Source organism: Peromyscus maniculatus, chromosome 11, assembly GCF_049852395.1.
Source record: "Peromyscus maniculatus bairdii isolate BWxNUB_F1_BW_parent chromosome 11, HU_Pman_BW_mat_3.1, whole genome shotgun sequence".
In the NCBI taxonomy this organism is placed as follows: domain Eukaryota; kingdom Metazoa; phylum Chordata; class Mammalia; order Rodentia; family Cricetidae; genus Peromyscus; species Peromyscus maniculatus.
The window spans coordinates 88,293,341-88,308,746 of record NC_134862.1 but is presented as its reverse complement, the minus strand read 5'-3'; the positions used below and the strand labels follow the sequence as shown (position 1 = coordinate 88,308,746).

The 15,406-nt window shown below is 41.4% G+C and overlaps 1 protein-coding gene across 1 annotated transcript in view; it reads left to right on the top strand.

The window, feature by feature from the left end:
* The window catches only part of LOC102908941 (kinesin-like protein KIF28), a 58,200-nt gene extending 46,571 nt beyond the window's left edge, over window positions 1-11,629 (top strand). The window contains exons 22-23 of the mRNA XM_042258716.2: window positions 45-232; window positions 11,346-11,629. Coding sequence (XP_042114650.1) covers window positions 45-232; window positions 11,346-11,504 — 347 coding nt within the window. The 3' untranslated portion in view covers window positions 11,505-11,629. The remainder of the gene's footprint in view (window positions 1-44; window positions 233-11,345) is intronic.
* The last annotated feature ends 3,777 nt before the right edge of the window (window positions 11,630-15,406 follow it).

The following is a 15,406-nucleotide window of genomic DNA, read 5'->3' as shown; positions in this document are numbered from 1 at the left end:
TGCTTGGATACATTTGAAAAATACTTTTTTTGTGTGTGCCCTAGCCCAGAGGCCAGATGACCCAAAGAGAGCTGGGGTGAGGGCACAGCTGCCTGCAGCCAGAGAGGCTACACAAATGTGTGCTCAGCAAGCCAGCCGTGATGCACAGCTGGCCAGAGCTCTGAAGGTGTTCTATCAAGGCATGAGCGTGGCCAGAGGACAGCTCCTCAGACTGAGGCAGTGCAGTCCTCCCGTGAGTACCCAGCCTCCCTGCCACGCCCAAACAACGCCATTAAACCCACAGACTTGATGGATGGTACAGCGATGGGGGTGTGTGCATGCGCACGTGCGTGCGTGCGTGCGTGCGTGCGTGCGCGTGCGTGCGTGCGTGCGTGTGTGTGTGTGTGTGTGTGTGTGTGTGTGTGTGTGTATGAGCAAACTGGTGCTTTAAAGTGTGGGTCCTGGATCGGGAAGACGGTGGTCAGTAAGGTGCTTGCCGTGCTCTTGGAATGCCCTCTCTACCTTTGCTCTGGCCCCCCCATCTTAGTGCAGGCAGCTGTGACCACCACAGGACAGTCACTCGCTTTACAAGTCTGATTCATCAGTGTGAAGACAAGTATAACTTAGTAAGATTTTAGGAGGGGCTGGAGATGGCTCAGCGGTCAAGATCACTGACTGCTCTTGCAGAGGACCGGGGTTTGAGTCCTGGCACACGCACTGTGGCTCACAGTCAATTGTAATCCCAGTTCCAGGATATCCAATGCCATCTTCTGGCCTCTACAGGCTTCAGGTGCACATGTGGTACACAAACACATATGCAGGCCCAACACCTATACACAGAAAATCAAAACGAATGCATCTTTTAAAACAGAGATTCTAGGAGGGGGCCAGCAAAATGGCTCAGCATGCAGAGGCACTTGCCACCAAAGTGGACAACCTGATTCGCCCAGGGATCCATAAGGTGGAAGGAGAAAACAGACTTTGACAAGTTGTCCTCTGACCCCCACATGCTGCACCTCTGTGTGTATGCATACACATGCATTCACAAGCACACACATGCATACACAAGCACACACATGCATACACATGCACTCATGCACATACATGCACACAAAATAAATAAAAACTAAAAAAAATGTTAAAGATTACAGGAGAAGAATAATTTGATTACTTCAATAGATGCAGAATATGAAAAAAAAAAAGCCTGGACATCCTATTAAGATAAAAATGTTTAGCCGGGCGGTGGTGGCGCACGCCTTTAATGCCAGCACTCGGGAGGCAGAGGCAGGCGGATCTCTGTGAGTTCGAGGCCAGCCTGGGCTACCAAGTGAGCTCCAGGAAAGGTGCAAAGCTACGCAGAGAAACGCTGTCTCGAAAAACCAAAAAAAAAAAAAAATTTTTGTTAGGCGGTGGTGGCGCACACCTTTAATCCCAGCACCTGGGAGGCAGAGGCCGGCGGATCTCTGTGAGTTCGAGGCCAGCCTGGTCTACAGAGCGAGGTCCAGAACAGCCAGGGCTACACACAGAGAAACCCTGTCTCAAACAACAGCAGCCAGCTCTTCGCAAACTAGAAATCAGATGGACAGTCCTCAGTCTCGTCAGGGAATTGTTAGGCAGACAGAGGACTCCATGACCAAAGATTGACAACATTGCTTTTCAAACAAGGGAAAAAGCCAAGGGTTCTGGCTGATCCACTCCTGCAATTTCAGGTTTTAGTCAGCACTGTGAGGCAGAAAATACAAGTGTTGAGCACTTTACACTGACTGACCCAGTTCTCACACACCCAGACCGAGAAGACACTGTTGTTCAGATCTGCATCAAGGGCCAGGGCTCCCTAGAAAGACAAAGCTTCCCACAATGTCCAGCTTGGTTGTATTTGGCAGTCTTAGGATTAAGTATTTCTGAGTTCAAAGCCCTGTACAATGTTTGTGTCCTTCTCATATGAACTCAATGATTTGAATGTCTTGAGTAGTTTGTAGTCCAAATCTGATCTTGGGGTGGTGGTTGTCCATTTAGTGGCATTACCACAATCCAGGTGGACTCATTGTTGCAGGACCCCATCATCTTATTGGAGACCTTAAAGGTTACTGTTAGGAATGGTCGTGGTTTGTTGCAGAAAACTTAAACATTTTAAATGCCATATTCAGCAGATCTCCAAAAGGTTTGAGGACCACGATCTATTAAGCATATCCAGGATACACAAACTTAGTTCCTAGTCACCTGCTTCAGACTCAAACCTGAAAACACGTACAGGAAGCTAGATGAAGCTTATTTCTAGAATTAGTTAGTACTCTGTATAACCACTAATATCATGACAGAAAGTTTATAAATATACATAATAATCTTATAGATTTTTGAGACAATATTTATGCCTTAAGAAAAGGCATAAATATTTAGAGAGTCAAATGAAACCCAAAAGATTATGAGATTAGTGGCAATAGAATAGCTCCTTATTTTTTGTTTTCCTCTGTCCCATACCTGGTGACTCTTCTGATGAGACAGATTTTGGGTTTTCCTTTAACAAGCATGCTTGGGTTTAGAGAAGGAGAGAGCCACACTCCAACCCCAAAGTCAGCTCTAATTTTTAATTGAATTGGGACTACAAGGACCGTTTGCCACTTATGTCTGTAGAATGCAGCAGAGACAAGCATTTGGGGAGATGTAAGCCCTTCTACCCTGCTGGAGGTGGGCGAGACCGTTAGGCCAATTTACTCATTTCCTTGGAACATTTTCTCTTGATGGTCCATCCTTTTTCTTCAGATGTTTCACTTGCCAGTGGTTTCCAGATTCCTTAGTTGGATGCTTGTATTCTCCTGGAAAGATAAAAGCAAAATCCTGCCCTAACCCTAACACTGGAGGTTCCTTTTTTGGCAGGTTATATCTTTCCTAGGGTTTTTTTTTTTTTTTTTTAAGATTATACATAAAAGTGTTCTTCCTGCATGTGTGCCTGCATGCCAGAAGAGGGCACCAGATCTCATTACAGATGGTTGTGAGCCACCATGTGGTTGCTGGGAATTGAACTCAGGTCTCTAGGAAGAGCTGTCAATGCTCTTAACCTTTGAGCCATCTCTCCAGCCCTCAGCAAAATGTTTTCTGGCAATAAAAAAGTATTATCTTTCAATTAAATTTTTTTTTTGAAATTTTGAAACTAAATATACCTTAGTATGTGTGGATAAATATGCCTGTATTCCCCTTTTTCTTTATATATAAATTCAAGGTTAAAGTGTATTTATTTTTAGATCACAAAGGACATTCACTTTGAATTTCAGCCTGTCTTTTGCAAGCAGCTTATAAATTTAAATCACTGTAATTCTTATGTGCCTGCCTCTGCCTCCCAAGCACTGGGATTAAAGGTGTGAACCACCGCCTGGTATAGATTCCTTATAGTAGTTATTCTCAGAGGGTTGTCCTGGTTTAATTTGGTTCTCCATTTCCCCTTACTTTTTAGTGTCAGGGTAAACTTTTAAGTTTTTTGAATGCATAATCTATCATTCTTGCTGATTTATTCTGAACTTGTTCCCTGGCAAATTTTAATATTCTAGTCTTCATTAAACATGATTTATCCACTGTTTCATTATTTTCAGATGTTTTGTCTGCCTTGCTTGTATGAGCTACATACAACTTCATGTCTTTGCTAGGTTATTTTGCCATTTCCGTTCATGCCTCCCATGACCAGACATCTTCGCCATTCACCTGCCCGTGAGTGGCTTTCCATTTTGATGGCCGTGTACCTGTACCATTGCACATGCGCCGTGAGTCGGGGAAGATACAGGTTTTCCTTTGGCCTTCCTTAGCTGTTACTTCTGCGCGTTGTGCTGATCTGGTCGTGCTTCCTCAGTGATAGCCATTCCATCCCCCAGTCTACAGGCCGTGGCTTTCCGTTTAGTTTCGGTTCTGTCAGTGACTGATGAGCCATCAGTAGACCTGTGCCAGCCAAATGCTGCGACCATCTCGTCGGTCCTCACTGCGCAATGGCGCCTCTTCTTTCTGGGGAGACGGGTGATCAGTGTAGGATGGGGATTATAAGCAACTGGGCTGTTGCCTCAGTGCGGGAAGGCACAGCCCCCTTTGCTACCACATCCTGGTCACAAAGGGATTCAGATGGGTACCATTTCCACTGTTTTAGTTCGGGCATGTGACTTCTCCTGCCTCTATCTCTGGGGCTGGAGAACTCACCCAGGAGTTGCTTTGCTCAAATAAACCTGTTCTTTTACTTTTTTTCAGTTTGGCTTGATCTGGCCTACTGCATTGACAGAGAAACCTATTATTGCAATACAGAAAACCTATTACTCATTAGCATTTAAAAATTTAAAGTTAATAAAGCACTGTGTAATCTATCTGTCTCAGTTAGGGTTTCTATTGCTTCAATGAAACACCATGACCAAAAGGCAAATTGGGGAAGAAAGGGTTTATTTGGCTTACACTTCAGCATTGCTGAAGGAAGTCAGGACTGGAATTCAAACAAGGTGGGGTCCCTGAGGCAGGACCTGAAGCAGAGGCCATGGAGGGGGGCTACTTGCTGGCTTGCTTCCCATGGCTTGCTCAGCCTGCTTTTTTTATAGAATCCAGGACCACCAGCCTAGGGATGACACCACCCACAATGAGCTAAGGTCTCCACCACTGATCACTAATTGAGAAAATGCCTTACAACTGAATCTTGTGGAGGCATTTCCTCAACTGAGGCTCCTTCCTCTCTTATTACTCTAGTTTATGTCAAGTTAACACACAAAATCAGCCAGTATACTATCTCTGAAGATCTTTATTGCCCCTTTTTGTTTATTAAGCATATCTTTTAAAGTGTGATTAGATTTTTCTATCACTGCTTGTCCTGTAGGATTGTGTGGTATACCTGTAATATGATTTATGTTGTAATATGCAAAAAACTGTTTCATTTTTACTAAGAGACATACACTGGAGCATTGTCAGTCTTAATTGTACAAGTAGCCCCATAATAACCATACCTTCCAATAACTGTGTAATTACAGAATCAGCCTTTTCAGGACTTAAAACAGTTGCCCATTGAAAGCCTGTGTATGTATCTATAGTATGATGCACATACTTTAATTTTCCAAACTCTGAAAAATAAAACACTTCCATTTGCCAAATTTCATTTCTTTGGGTGCCTTTTGGGTTACTTCCTGCAGGTATTGGAGTTTGATTATACAAAGAACAAGTACGACATTTCTTTATAATTTCCTTGGCTTGTTGCCAAGTGATAGAAAGAAACCCTTTCTTCAAACCTTTGCTATTAACATAGGGTTTCTTATGAAATTCTGGGGCATTTCACATATTTCCTATTAATGGCTGATACATTTTATTATTACCTTGTGCTGGAGGGCCTGGTAGGCCTGTATGAGGTCTGATACGTGTTATATACAATGGATGGTTTCTATTTCTGGTTACTTGTTTTAGTTGAATAAATAGCAAAGTTAATTCTGCATCATCTAGAATAAGTTCAGTGCCTTCAGTATGTAAAACAACCCTTTCTGCATATTGAGAGTCAGTAACTATTTTAAGAGATTTAGGAAAATCTAATACTACCATAATACAGCTAATTTTTGAAATGAATCATAAGGGCTATGAGCCACTTTCCTTATTTTTCTTGACCTATAACCCCACTTTCCCAATTTATTTGCATCAGTATAGAATGTAGGGGCTCCAGAAATTGGTGTCCCTTTTACTGTATGAGGAATGATCCAATTAGTTCTTTTATAAACTGAAGTCTGTTGCTTTTCAGATATTTGTTGCTATTCTCTCCCAAAAATTACTGCAAGCTCTTTGCCAGTGTTCACTTTCTGCCCATAATGAGGCAATTTCAGTATTAGTAAAAGGTACCACAATTTCTGCTGGGTCTATTACTGCTAATTGATGAAGTCTCAATTTTCCTTTCAGAATCAATTCAGAAACATTTTCTACATAGGTCTTTATTTTTTTACTCTGTTGTGTGCTAAAAATATCCCTTCTAAGATATTGTCTTCTCTTTGCAATCTCCTATGGGAGAATGAGTGAAGACACAATAACCAAAATGCAATCAAGCTCTGGATCCAAATGATCCACATCTGCACTCCATACTTTCTTTTCTACCAAGGCCAATTCTCTCTCAGTCTCAGCTGAGAATTTTCTTTGACTCTTTAAGTCCTTATCACCTTGTAAGGTTTGAAATAAATTACATAGCTCTTGAGGAGCTAATCCAGTTGTGGGCCACAGCCAGTTAATATCTCCCAGCAGTTTTTGAAAGTCATTAAAAGTTTGTAATTGGAGCCGGGCGGTGGTGGCGCACGCCTTTAATCCCAGCACTTGGGAGGCAGAGGCAGGCGGATCTTTGTGAGTTCGAGGCCAGCCTGGACTACCAAGTGAGTTCCAGGAAAGGCGCAAAGCTACATAGAGAAACCCTGTCTCAAAAAAACCAAAAAAAAAAAAAAAAAAAAAAAAAAGTTTGTAATTGATATCTCCTGATTTGTACTTTCTGTGGTTCAATTTGCTGTAAACCTATCTGGTATCCTAGATAATTGATAGAATCTCCTCTTCATATTTTTTTTCAGGAGCAGATTGTAATCCCTAGCAAAACAAAGTTTTCTTTACTTCATCAAACATTTTTTCTAAGATATCTGAGTTTGAATCAGCCAGTAAGATACCATTCTTATAATGATACATTTTAGATTGAGGAAACTATTTATGAATTAGTTCTAATGCCTGTTGTACAAAATATTGACACAAGGTAGGGCTATTTAACAAAACAGTAACACAAAGTTCTTCCCTATGGAAGAACTTTCCAGTGATACCTTTTATTTCAATTTATTTATTTTTTATTTGTGTGATTGGTGTTTTGCCTACATGTATATCTGTGTTGGAGCCTTGGAACAGAAGTTACAGGCAGTTGTGAACTGCCATGTGGGTGTTGAGAATTGGACCCTGGTCCTCTAGAAGAGCAGTCAATGCTCTTAACCACTGAGCCATCTCTCTAGCCCTCACCCCCAATGATAACTTTTAACATATTTAGATTATTATAAGTAGGCACTAAGAAGGCAAATTTTTCTCTATATTGTTCTTCTTGTAAAGGTATAGTTAAAAAAAAGCAGTCCTTTAAATTAGTTTCTACAGTAGACCATCCCTCAGATAATAAAGAAGGCAAGGGAATTCAGGCTGTAAAGAGCCCATTGACTGGATCACGTTATTTATGGTTCTTAAATCTGTTACCATTCTCCATTTTACAGATTTCTTTTTAATGACAAATACAAGAGAATTCCAAGGACTGTTTGACTCTTCAATATGTTGAGCATTGAACTGCTCCTGTACCATCTAGTATATGGCCTGTCATTTTTCTGATGTCAAAGGCCATTGTCCCACCCCGACAGGTTTATCAGTTAACCATTTTAAAGGTAGGGCTGTTGGTTCCTTTGAAAGATCAGCAGCTGTTGTACAACCTGAACAGTCTGTGATTGCTCTTGATAACACCTTTTAATGTTTTTCTCAGAAGCATTCTTTATTTTATGGTTTGTTTCTGAGACTGGCGGAATGTTAATCTGTGTTTTCCACTGCTGTAAGAAATCACGTCCCCATAAATTCATGGCTATATTAGCTCCATGTGGCTTTAATTTTCCTATTTGTTCTTCTGGCCCTATATACTTGATCTATCTTTTACTTTTTTATCTGAGATAAAGTTCCCATCCCTAGAAGCTGAGATTGGGAACTTTATCATCCTGAAGAGGTCAATCTGGGTGCCAAGATTTTGGTGAAACTATTGTTATATCTTCTCCTGTGTCTACTAAACCTTCTATTTCAATGCCATTTATTTGTATTTTTAGCTTTGGTCTCTAATCATTTATCTAGTTGCCAAAATACTTGTTTTCTGGTCTCTTGAATTTTTTATCTACTGAAGCTGTTCTGTCCTTGATTACCTCCAGAGCAGGGCTGTTTTTAACAATAGGCATTAAATCTTTTAATTGCTCTGTGGATGAGTTTCTATGATATTGACAGGGAATGATTAAATCAAATTTGATATCTGGGCATTTCCCAATGGCAAAGGGTTACCTTGCCTCTCCCTTGTTGATCTGCATTCATTAGTCCAATGTCATACTTTGCCACACCTTCTGTACACTCCAGAAGGGAGGGGCTTTCTGTTTGGATTATTCCTAGAAAAAAATATTGTTTCTAGGAATGCCCTGTCTATAGTCTCTTTTGAAATGACCTTGTTTACAATTAAAACATCTAACATTTTTATTTTTCTTAAAACTTTTAGAAATTACTTCTATCAGAGTAGCATCATAAATGTGAGATCCAACATCATCCATATTTCTAATCCATTTATCTATTGGTGCCAATCATGCCTTTAAAGGCCTAATCATCCATTTCCATTCTGAATTAACATTTTCAAAAGCCAAAGATTCATTTAATATTTGTCTGACTTCTGGATCTGATAGTATTCTAATTACAGCTGAGGTCAATCTTTGAAAAAAATCAGTGAAGGCTTCTTTTGGGCATTGTATAATTTTTAATAAATGACTCAGACCTCTTTTTTGATTCTTCAACCTTGTCCCAAGCATTTAAAGCTGCTAAACAATATAGTGCCATAGTTTGACATCAAACTCAAGTTGCCGTTGTAACTCAGCATATTGACCTCTACCTAGAAGCTGATCTTGGGAAGTATTAACACCTCTAGCCCTATTTCACTGTTCTGTGGGCCTAGCTTCCTCTTTCCACCAGGTTTGCCATTATTAACTGAGGACCAGCTTCCAATATTGCTGGTGCCAAATCTTTCCAGTCTTGTGGGATAATGCTGTTCCCATGAATTTAATATCTACTTCACATAGAGTGAATGCATACCATATGAAATGACTGCTTCCTTAAATCTCCTCAAATATAATATTTTTATAGGACTCCATTTAACTTCCTGGTAACCTTGGGGGTGTGTATCATTTGCTGGTAGTTCTTGCATAGTAACTGGATAAACTAAGGTTGGTTTTCTAACAACTTTGGGCTGCTCCTCTTCAGTTTCATCATGTGGTGGCATGGTAGTTCTCTAAATCCTCTGTCTGTGTCTGAGTATTTTTCTTATTTTCATTTATAAGTCTTTCTAAGGATTGTATCTTATCAATCCACTTTTCATATTTGGCACAAAAAAACTACCATGACTATTAAGGATAAAATATGAATTACCAGACTGATAGTGATTATACTTGCTATTATGTCAATCTCAGTTAAGTCATCTATCTTTTCATTTTCTATTTTCATGCCATTTGAAGTAGCACTATACAGGACCCTAACACCCTGCATTACTTTTTAATATTACTTAACTCTCTCCCTGAGTGCTTCCCAGTACTCAAATGGCTTCTCAGTTTGTCCACAGCTAACGTGATTTCTCTGTCCATGTGGTCATGCCCCACATTGGGTGCCAAATGTTGTTTTTAACAAAATCTCAGTCATTTGATTTTACCAATAAAGACTTGGGAGCCAGATGCTGGGGTGAAAGCCTGCTAGCTCAGAGAGGCAGAACAAGCACCCAGCTGACCTTCCTCCTCTGATGACCTTTCTCCTATGCCATCTCAAACAAAACTCCTCCAGCTGGTTGTCCTTCCCTTCTACTTCCTGTGTGTGTCTCTCTCTCCATCCTCCTGACTTCCTCATACTCTCTATGATTATTTTCCTGTCAACTGCTTGCTTGGCAAATCTCTTGACCTATGGTTGACTTTAATTAATCCTGTTTGCAATATTCAAGCAGAAAACTCTTGGATTAAAGGTGTGTGTTAAGGCTGAGTCACACCAAAGCTTTTCAGGTTTTTTCAGTAAATAATGCGACCTCAGGGTTCACTGTGTGATCAAATATCCTGCAACAAGAGTGGCACTATTAGGAGGTGTGACCTTGTGTGAGTAGGTGTGGCCTTGTTGGAGGAAGTGTGTCTCAGTTTACTTCTGATGTCCGTGGATAAAGATGCAGAATTCAACTCCTTCTCTAGCACCATGTCTGCCTGTATGCCTCCCTGTTTCCCACCATTATGATAATGGACTAAACCTCTACAACTGTAAGCCAGCCACAATTAAATGTTTTCCTTTATAAGAGATGCTGTGGTCATGGTGTCTCTTCACAGCAATAGAAACCCTAACTCAGGCCCCATAAATAAAGTTAATGGTAAGCACTCGGGGCTGGGAAGGTGGTTCTGCTGGTAAAATGCCTGCAGCACAAGCAGGAGGGCCCGAGTTTAACTCCAAGAACCATATATAAAAAGCCAAGCATGGCGGGAGTGTGTAAAATCCCAGTCCTGGGGAAAGGCAGGCAGGGGATCCCTGGAGCTCACCAGCCAGTCAGCCTAGCCTATTCAGTGGGCTTCAAGACAGAAATCCACCTCAAAAAAAATCAAGGTGGACTGCTCCTTATGAACAACTGTGATTGACTCCAGGCTGTCCCAGGCACACCTGTGAACACCTTCCTCCCCACTAGACACACAAGAATAATTACAAACCAACTCATATCATAGGTTGACTATCCCTTATCTAAAACGTTTCAGGGTTCTTTGATTTTGGGATATTTCATGGATTTTAACTGGATGAACATGTCTTACTCAAAAAGCCAAAGGGCCCTAAAATCTAAAACTTCCTGAATGCTAACCCATAAATATCATCAACTATTAGTGTTCAGAATATATAAATGATTACCTTTGAAATAGGGAAAAGAAGGGCTGGAGAGATGGCTCAGAGGTTAAGAGCAGTGACTGATCTTCCAGAGGTCTTGAGTTCAATTCCCAGCAACCACATGGTGGCTCACAACCATCTGTAATGAGATCTGGTGCCCTCTTCTGGCGTGCAGACATATATACAAACAGAACACTGTATACATAATAATAAATAAATAAATCTTTAAAAAAAAAAAAGAAATAGGGAAAAGAAACATTGAAAATTCATTGGGAAAAAAAAATGGGCAAAGGATCTGAACAGGCAGGGACCTATTGACAATCCAGGAAGCAAACTGGAGCCCAAACAGGTGCTACGTCACCTGCCTTCCCCACCCTGCCCTCTGCCGATGCTCACTGGACTCTGGAATCCCTTCTCAGTGGTACTCGCTTCCACTGGGCAGGGAATAAGTCAGCAAACCCCTACATCTGGGAGTTCTTGTGCAAGTCTCCATGTCTATAGTACTGAGAGAACACAGAACATTCTGATCTTAAATTACGGATGATCTCATCTACTCTTGCTAGATTCAAATGGCCTTCCTCAAGTATCTGCTCTGGGTCACTTCTGACTGCTCAAAATGGTCCAATGCATTCTTTAGCCACGTGGGAACATTTACCGGACACCTCATTCACATGTACTAAATATTTTTATTCTAGTCATATGAAATCTACTGCCATTTTTTTCTTTCATTTAATTTTTAGGAAGATGATGAAATGCTTCGACCTTTTGTGCACCAACAGTCACTGATGCTCAAAGATTTGGAAGACCTGCTTGAATCCAGCTTACAGAAGCTGAAAAATGATGTTGCTGCCATAGTGAAGAAGAAGAAGAAAGAGTATCTACTGCATACCCAACAGTGAAGATGAGCATGCTGAAACATGCTCTGAGTTAATGACTTCATTGACTCACATAACTGCATCTACCATTTTTAGGTAAAATGCTTCCACTTGCCTCTTTTCTGATAAGGCCTTGCTATGTGGACCAAACTGGCCTTATCTTGCCTCTGTATCCCCAGACCCACACTGAGCCTTAAATGGATTTAAAAATCTATAAAAAAAAATTAACATGTATACAGGATGGTGAGGGGAGATGTCTATGGTGAAGGTCAGAACCTGGAACTCTGGATTTGATTGCTCACATTCTACCCTTCTACATTGTACAGTGTGGGGCAACTCACTGACCTCCCTTTACTCATCGGTTATCTGGGATGGTTAATGCTTACCACCTTCCTGGCAGAATGCCTGGCAGAGAGTATGCTCAGTAACAAGTACCATCAGTGCTTTCCTGGGAAATAGTTCACATTCCTTTCCTTTTTCCTTTTTAAAAAAGAACAATTTTGTTGTGTGTGTATGTATGTCTGTATCTCTGTATATGTGTGCGGTACCTTTTTAGGCCAGAAGAGGGAGTTGGGTCATCTGGAGCTAGAACTAGCGGCAGCCGTCAACCCACCTTGGTTGCTGGGCGCTGATCTTGGGTCCTCTGGGAGACCTGCACATGCTGTTAGGCTCTGAGCCATTTCTCCAGTCTGTTCACTTGTTATTTTTTGAGACAGAGTCTCACTCTTAACCCAGGCTGCCCTCGAACTCTTAGTGGTCCCTTCTGCTATGATCTCAGGTGTGAGCCAACATGCCTGGCTTTTGCATTCCACACTGTAAATAACACCTGCCTGATTAGTTGATTTTGTTTCTTTTTGTTGTCAGAAATAGACAATAGTTAGTTCACGTTTTTTTATTTTGTACCCTTGCTCTTGAACAAGTCCACCCATGCACGAGTTTTCCCCTACTCATTTCTATTCATATGCTTATTTGAAATACATTCAATGGGCTCAGCCGCAGTAGTGACGTACTGTAGGATCTCTGTGGTGCAGAGCTGAATGTCAGCCAACTCCTTTCAGGAGACAGTCCATCCTGCAGCGGATATTGGTCCCACAAATGGTTGGTGAGTCTCAGGGACTTACAGACACTAATACTCTAGGAAGAGTCTATAAGAAAATCTTTTATGGCCAGGGAAACATCTAGTAACAAAGCCACAAGAATAGTGACCCTTGGGGCTGGAGAGGTGACTCAGAGGTTTAGAACACTGGCTGCTCTTCCAAAAGATGCAGGTTCAATTCCCAACACCCACGTAGCAGCTCACAACTGTCTGTAACTCAAGTTATAGGAGATCCAACAACTTTACACAGACATACAGGCAGGCAAAAAGTACATAAAATTTTAAAAAGTTTAAAAAAATAACAGTGAAGGTTAACACACATTTACCAGGCGCCAGACTGCAATCTTAATTCCAAACATTTGTTAACTTGTTCAAGTCTCATGATAATTTATCACTTAATGTATGCAGTACTTCCACAAAGGTTCCTCAAAACAACAAAAACAGAATTATCTTATGATCAAGCAATCCCATTACTGTGTGTATACTCAAAAGAACTGAAATCAACACGTTGAAAGCTAGCCATACTCCATGTCCACTGCAGCAATATTCTCAAGCTGAGGTAAGGCTTAAGTGTCCACCTATGCATGACCAGCTTTTTAAATATGACTTATGTATACAAGGGAATACCACTCAACCTTAAGAGAAACAGGATTGTTTAACTAAATTGACATGGCACCAAACCGCCTTCTAAATATTCATATTTATACCTTTGTACAAATGACAATCATCATCAGAGAAGCTTCTCTTAGCAATGAATGGCTGTGAATGCAGAGAATCATGGCTGGTCAAGGTACTGATGATAAGTGACAATTAAATGCTCATCCCTAGACAGAACATTTATACCACCCCCTCTAAAGCTCAGAGAACACAGTGGAAGAGGGTGCTGAAAGAATGTAAGAGTCGGAAGAGAGGAAAATGACAGTGGAATGCTTTGTTCTGGGCACGGCATAGCATCACAACCATGATCACCAGGCTGCAGCTGCCTGCCCTGGGCCTGTCACCTGGCAGTCACAGATTGGGTGGGGGCTCGTCGGGCCCTGCCATTCCCTGCTGAGCTGTTGACTGTGACAGAACTGGGGGCCAGTCTCTGTCTTCAGTTGTGTACTCACTGATAAGCCCACTGGGCTCCAATGGATAGCTCCAAACCATGGGTGCCCAGAGAGCCACGGTCAAACTCAGTGGGTAACAGAACAGAGTCATGAGTGTTGGGAAGTGGTCTGTAGGGTTGCCAGGGGTTAAAGGGTGATCAGAGAGGGTGAGGTGAGAGAAACCGGGATGTATTATATCCATGTATGAAATTGTCAAAGAACAAATAAAAGTTCTCTTTAAAAGCAGGGAATTCTAATCTGTGACAACACGGGTGAGCTTAGAGGTCACTGTGTTAAGTGAATAATCAAACTACACAGAGAGATGCTGTGGATTAATCCTTCTGTACGCTGTGAATATGTATTACTCTCATTGGTTAATAAAAAACCGACAGGCTGGTAGCCAGGCAGGAAGTATAGGCGGGACAGCCAGACACAGAGGAGTCTGGGAGGAGGAAGGGCGGAGTCAGGGAGTCTCCAGCCCGCCAGATGCCGAGGAAGCAGGGTGTGTAGAACATGAGGTGGATAAGCCATGAGCCACGTGGCGAAGCATGGATAAGAAATATGGGTTAATTTAAATGTAAGAGTTAGCTAGTAACAAGCCTGAGCTATCAACCAAGCATTTGTAAGTGGTTAATTCGGGAGCAGTGGTCCAGACAGGAAAACTCCACCTACAGAGAGAACTGTTAATCTATTATCTACCAAAAATAACCGACAGAACTGACAGTGGGATGGTGTCTGCCAGGAGCTGGAGGGAGGTGGTAAGTGGAAAAGAGGAGTCCTTTCTCAGTGGTAAAAGTTACAAGGAATAAGTCTGTGTTCTGTCCCAGGCTAACTCACCATAGTTAACAGTGACTAAGTAAGGATTTTAAGTGTTCTCATCACAAAGAAATTGTAAATAATCTGAGGTGATAGATGCTATTACTTTTATTTGTTTATTCTATAATGTGTGCATGTATTTAAATATCTTTTTTTTTCTTTCCAGACAGGGTCTAATTATGTAGCCCTGGCTATCCTGGAACTCACTCTGCAGACTAGGCTGGCCTTGAACTCACAGAGATCCACCTGCCTCTGCCTTCTGAGTGCTGGGATTAAAGGCATGTGCCACTATGCCCAGCTAAAAGCCATTTTAAAAAAAATAATTTTTATGTCTATGTGTGTGCTAGTATGTGTGTGTACCACATGTGTGCAAGGTACCCTTAGAGGACAAATGATGGCATCAGATCCTTTGGAGCTGGAGTCACCAATTATAAGCCACCTGATGTGGGTGCTAATAATCAAACCTGGGTCCTCTGCAAAATCAGAAAGTGCTCTTAGCTATCACTCTAGCCCCAGTCATACTCATCATGAACTTCATAAATACATACCATTATTTGCCAGTTAAAATTAAATAATTTTTAAAAATAAAAGATCCTCTCTTTTCAAGTTGAATATTCTTCCATACAGAGAGCAGAGAAGGATCACCAAGCATGAGTACTACTCTGTTATGTCCACAAGTGGGTGGCTATCTTATTTACATAAGGAACAGTACAAATACTGTATGTGCATGTCTCAGACGTTGTTGTTGTATTGTTGAGATAGGGTCTGTAGTCCAGGCTGGTCTCCAAATCCCTACATATCTGAGGATGACTTTGAACTTCTGATCTTCCTGCCTCTGCCTCCTGAGTACTAAGATTACAGGTGTGTACTAGGGCCTGAACCCAGGACCTTGTGTATGCTAGGCACATACTACTACCTAAGCTACA